This window comes from Fulmarus glacialis, unplaced genomic scaffold (genome assembly GCF_000690835.1).
Source record: "Fulmarus glacialis isolate BGI_N327 unplaced genomic scaffold, ASM69083v1 scaffold22613, whole genome shotgun sequence".
Taxonomy (NCBI): domain Eukaryota; kingdom Metazoa; phylum Chordata; class Aves; order Procellariiformes; family Procellariidae; genus Fulmarus; species Fulmarus glacialis.
Window position 1 is genome coordinate 28,121 of NW_009202664.1, and position 4,430 is coordinate 32,550.

Below are 4,430 nucleotides of genomic sequence, written 5' to 3' on the forward strand. Positions count from 1 at the left end.
TTGACACAAGCAGAACATGCTAGTCATATTGAGCAGTGCTTCTTTTGATGCAGCCCAGGATATGGTTGTCCTTCTGGCCTGAGCACACATTGCCAGCTCATGTTCAGCTTTTCATCCACCAGTACCCCCAAGTCCTTCTCGGCAGGGCTGCTCTCAATCCCTTCATCCCCCTGCCTGTATTGATACCACGGGTTGCTTCAACCCAGGTGCAGGACCTTGCACTTGGCCTTGTTGAACCTCATGAAGTTCACACGGGCCCACTTCTCGAGCTTGTCCAGGTGCCTCTGGATGGCATCCCGTCCCTCAAGCATGGCAACCACACCACTCAGCTTGGTGTCATCTGCAAACTTGCTGAGGGTGCACTTGATCCCACTGTCTATGTCAAGGATGAAGATATTGAACAGTACCGGTCCCCATACAGACACCTGCGGGACACCACTTGTTCCCGATCTCCATCTGGACATTGGGCTTTTGACCACTGGATGCGACCATCCAACCAATTCCTCATCCACCAGACAGTCCACTCATCAAATCCATAGTTATCCTGTACATAACTACAAATACTGTAGTTATGAGTGAATTATTTCCAATGGGTCTGTGAAAGATAACTAAAAAAATCCACTGTCAATAGGCTTCCTATTTGTTTTACAGAGATTTTTTACTTTCCCTGGAAAACTTGCAGGAGGTCTGCAAATCAAAACTGCTTAAACAATGAGTGACGGGCAGACTGAAGTTCAGGATTCTGTAGACCTTTTCTTCATCTTACAAGCTTTAGGTTTTACTAGAGAGGGGCAGCAAACAGTTCCTGGTCACTGTGCTGTTGCAACAGCAAAAAGAAACTGAACAACACTGTGAAAACAGTTGGAAGTGGGACCATCATCTGGAAATCCTTTTTTAAAAACTTCTTTTTTAGGTGGAAAACCACAGGTGCCTGTGACTACTAAGGGTACAGACAAGTAGGACAGTGTACAATCTGAGATGAGTAGGCTCTCTAAGCCCTTACACTATGGCTTGTTACAGGAAGCAGGGACAATGTGAAAGGGTGTTCCTCAGATCAAACTGTTACTGTAATCAGATGCAATGCAGGCAAATATAATGTATGTCAGTTACCAGAAATAAAAATCTCAAGACTGTTGTGGCCTAACCAGATCTTTTCTGACTTTGGTGTGTATTCCTCCCATAATGCTTGTAATTGCAAGATTTCACATGCTTATCTCTCTAGCTGTGAGTAAAATAAAATGCAAATGCTAGAGTCTGATATTTCAGCTTAAAAAAAATTGTGCAAACAGTGAACAGAATCCTAAAGCAGAGTGGGAGAAGCCAGTCCCAGAGCAGACAACCATTACACAAGCAGAACATGCTAGTCATATTGAGCAGTGCTTGCTGTGCACAGCAGAAGGCATTAACACTAACAAGACTGTCTCAAAAGCCTAAAAATAACTTTGACTTTAGAAAATTCTTGTCAAAAGTTCAGTAATAAGTATTTTCGATGCAAGTAACGCTGATTGTGCCTTTACTAGCTTTTCTGTTCACAATCTTTTCAAATGTGTTCCTTCAAGCCCAGCAGATGGAGCACAAGAACCCACCAGAGATTCAGTAGTTTCAAGTCTATCTCCACCTTTTGCAAAAAGGTTGTAAAAGTGCACAGGAGATCACAGTGTTTCAATGGCTAAGACTGAACCTAGGCATCCTAATGGTGGCAACCAACGGAAGCAGGCCTTTGGGCATTTTGCACAGTTTATCTAAATCAGAAGACATGTTCCTGGTACTCTTCGTTCTTAGGGTCTGCAGAGGCTTCTGTTCTGCTTACACATGAAATTTTTGCAAGTGTGCAGACAGACACACCACCCCCCCCAACCCTCCGCCTGGACTAAAATGGAAGTTAAACTGTTGCTTAGATAACTTTTCAGTAAAGCACTCTGGAAGCAACTTTTCCAAATGATCTCAATGGGAACACAAACTGAATTAGTAAGTTGTTGGTTTTATTCTAAATATAACACACTTCAACGTTCAGAAGAAATTTGAGTGTAGGTAAGCACGTATAAACTATTCTTCTTGTATATAACAGTGACCACCTCTGGGAGATGGCAAGAGTAGAATCAGTCTGGAAGTCACAAACTAAAGTGAAATTTGATGCCATGGTCTCAATAAGTGCACCATAGGCTTCTATTCACGTGTTTCTACTAACTACAAGTCCGGGCAGGGAATCACAGCATTGCCTCCTAGTGAAGAAGGGACAACATGAAGCAACCACAGTTACTAACGTATTAGCAGTTTTGACACAATCTGTCATGTGACACTGCTACTCTGCATACATTTCCTGGGAGGACTTGGAAGAATTGTGTGTCTGTACTCATGGCTTTTCAAAGTGATTTTAGCTGAATCTGAAAAAGCAATTTCTATTCAGTCCAAACAGGTATGCGATATTTAATGTGGTGCAATCCCCAAGAAAGCAATGTGTTCTGTGGCTCAGTATAGTCATTAAAAAGCAACAAATGGCAAACAAAACAGCCCTATTTAAGTGGAGGAAACAAAAATAAAAAAATCAAAGGAGGTCTACAGAATTGCTCACAATCGGCTTTAGCTTCCTGTCCATATGCAGGTTTACTTAACAATTCCAGTATTGATTATCTATCTCTGTAAGAAGCCACCCCACACAGTGTCAGACTTCTTGATCTCAAAGCTACTAAAGGCTGCGGCTGTCCTTCCTTAGGTCTACTTAAAAAAAAGGCAACGTAGACTGAAGGTATATAGCCAAGAGAAGATCTTAATGAGAAGATCTTAAAAACTGCAGTAAGTTCATTGACGGTATCAAGAATATAAGCCTATCAGTTTCATGTGCCATCTGTAAAAACATTCTTTAGATCCACATGTTCTTCCCCTCAAAACTGAGAACATCTATTGCTGCTACCTGCAGAACCAGAAACATGAACACTTGGCAAACTCAAGCTGTCTCTAGATTATAAAAACATAAGACAGCCTGTCCACTGCTGATGTACAGTGGTGACTGATATTGCAGATGTATTCTGAAATACTCTGGCAGAGGACTGTTAAATACCAATACTGTGATCAGTTTTTGAAAATAAGTGTATCAGTTATTTTTATTTAGCCATTTACTTTGATTGTGAAAGATCTTACCAAGTGAAAATATTCTAGACATTACCATAGTTGCTTGGAATTAGTCCAGTTCTCCCTTTGCAAGTTCCCTTCCACCAATTTGTATCACTCTGCAGAGAAAAGGGAAAATATTTTAGAAGGGATATGCTGCATCTCAGTATTCAGTCTGTATCGGATGCCTTAGACTCACCATATCTGAGATGTAAATGATATCTCCTTCTTCAAAGTACAGTTCATCTGGCTTTAAAAAAACAAAATTTAAAAAGGAAGAGTCAACAAAGATCTGAATGTGTGTACTTAGGTAAAACAAACACCTGGATAACACAGAGTACATTCAGCTCTTCTTTCAAAAGAACAATAACTCAAATTCTCTAGCAACTAGACAACAGCCTGACAGTCTTTCATACTGTAGTTTGACTTGCCTACAGCTAACTTTTTGGACCTGTAACCTTCCTGACAACTAAAGAAAAAGACTGTGGCGTTTCTAACAGAGCACTGTGCAACAAAAGCAGTGAAATATATCTTGTGTTTGTTAACTTCATCCCCTTTTTGGTTGGTCTCAGTTCATCAAATCTCTTAGTTCTCAACTATCTTTGTTGCCCTTGGAAGACAAGAAAAAAAATCACTTAGATTGCTGATCTTAGATTGCAGGTATCTGATAACAGAGAAGAAAGCATGCTGCTTTTAAAAAGAGCTGGACTTAAAAAAGGAGAGTGACGATTAATCAGGCAGTTTTAGTCAAATTAAGAACTGATACCCATCAACAGCCTTTTTCATTGAAAACATAGTACAGTAAGTCTAATAGGCCAACCCTAGCAGAACTGAAGAAATGTTGTTATAGAGAAGATTAAAATTAAGCTTCTCAAAATCCTGAAATCTAGTGTACTTACCGTTCTGGGCTCAAATGTATACAGGGCCCTGAACACTTTAACCTGCCCTGAAAAAGAAAAAATAAACAGGATCAGTATCACGCCTTCTAAACACAGCATACGCATACAGCCCTCAAATCCAAATAAATTTCTTTCCTTAACCCTTAAAGCTGCTCGCTGAATGAATTTGTACGATACCTGTGTCAATGAAAATCATGATGAAAAGACTCAACCCAGCAGCACGGGTTCTGAAGGAAGTAGGCCAACTGATCAGCTAAATGTAAGCTGTCTCCTGTACAAAACTAACAGTCTTCATAGTTCACCATACAAGTCAACTAAAGTGTTGCCACTGATTTCTGAGGCAAAGTGTAGTTTCAGTCATATACACCCACAGATACTCATACATGTATATATTCTTATTAATAATATCAGATTTGTCAAATG

General features: G+C 40.2%; 1 protein-coding gene across 1 annotated transcript in view; it reads right to left on the reverse strand.

Moving 5' to 3' along the window:
* OSTF1 (osteoclast stimulating factor 1) overlaps nucleotides 1-4,054 on the reverse strand; it is a gene marked incomplete at its 5' end in the record, with an annotated part of 10,209 nt that extends 6,155 nt beyond the window's left edge. The window contains 3 exons of the mRNA XM_009574379.1: nucleotides 3,164-3,227; nucleotides 3,308-3,358; nucleotides 4,008-4,054. Coding sequence (XP_009572674.1) covers nucleotides 3,164-3,227; nucleotides 3,308-3,358; nucleotides 4,008-4,054 — 162 coding nt within the window. The remainder of the gene's footprint in view (nucleotides 1-3,163; nucleotides 3,228-3,307; nucleotides 3,359-4,007) is intronic.
* Nucleotides 4,055-4,430: the final 376 nt, after the last annotated feature.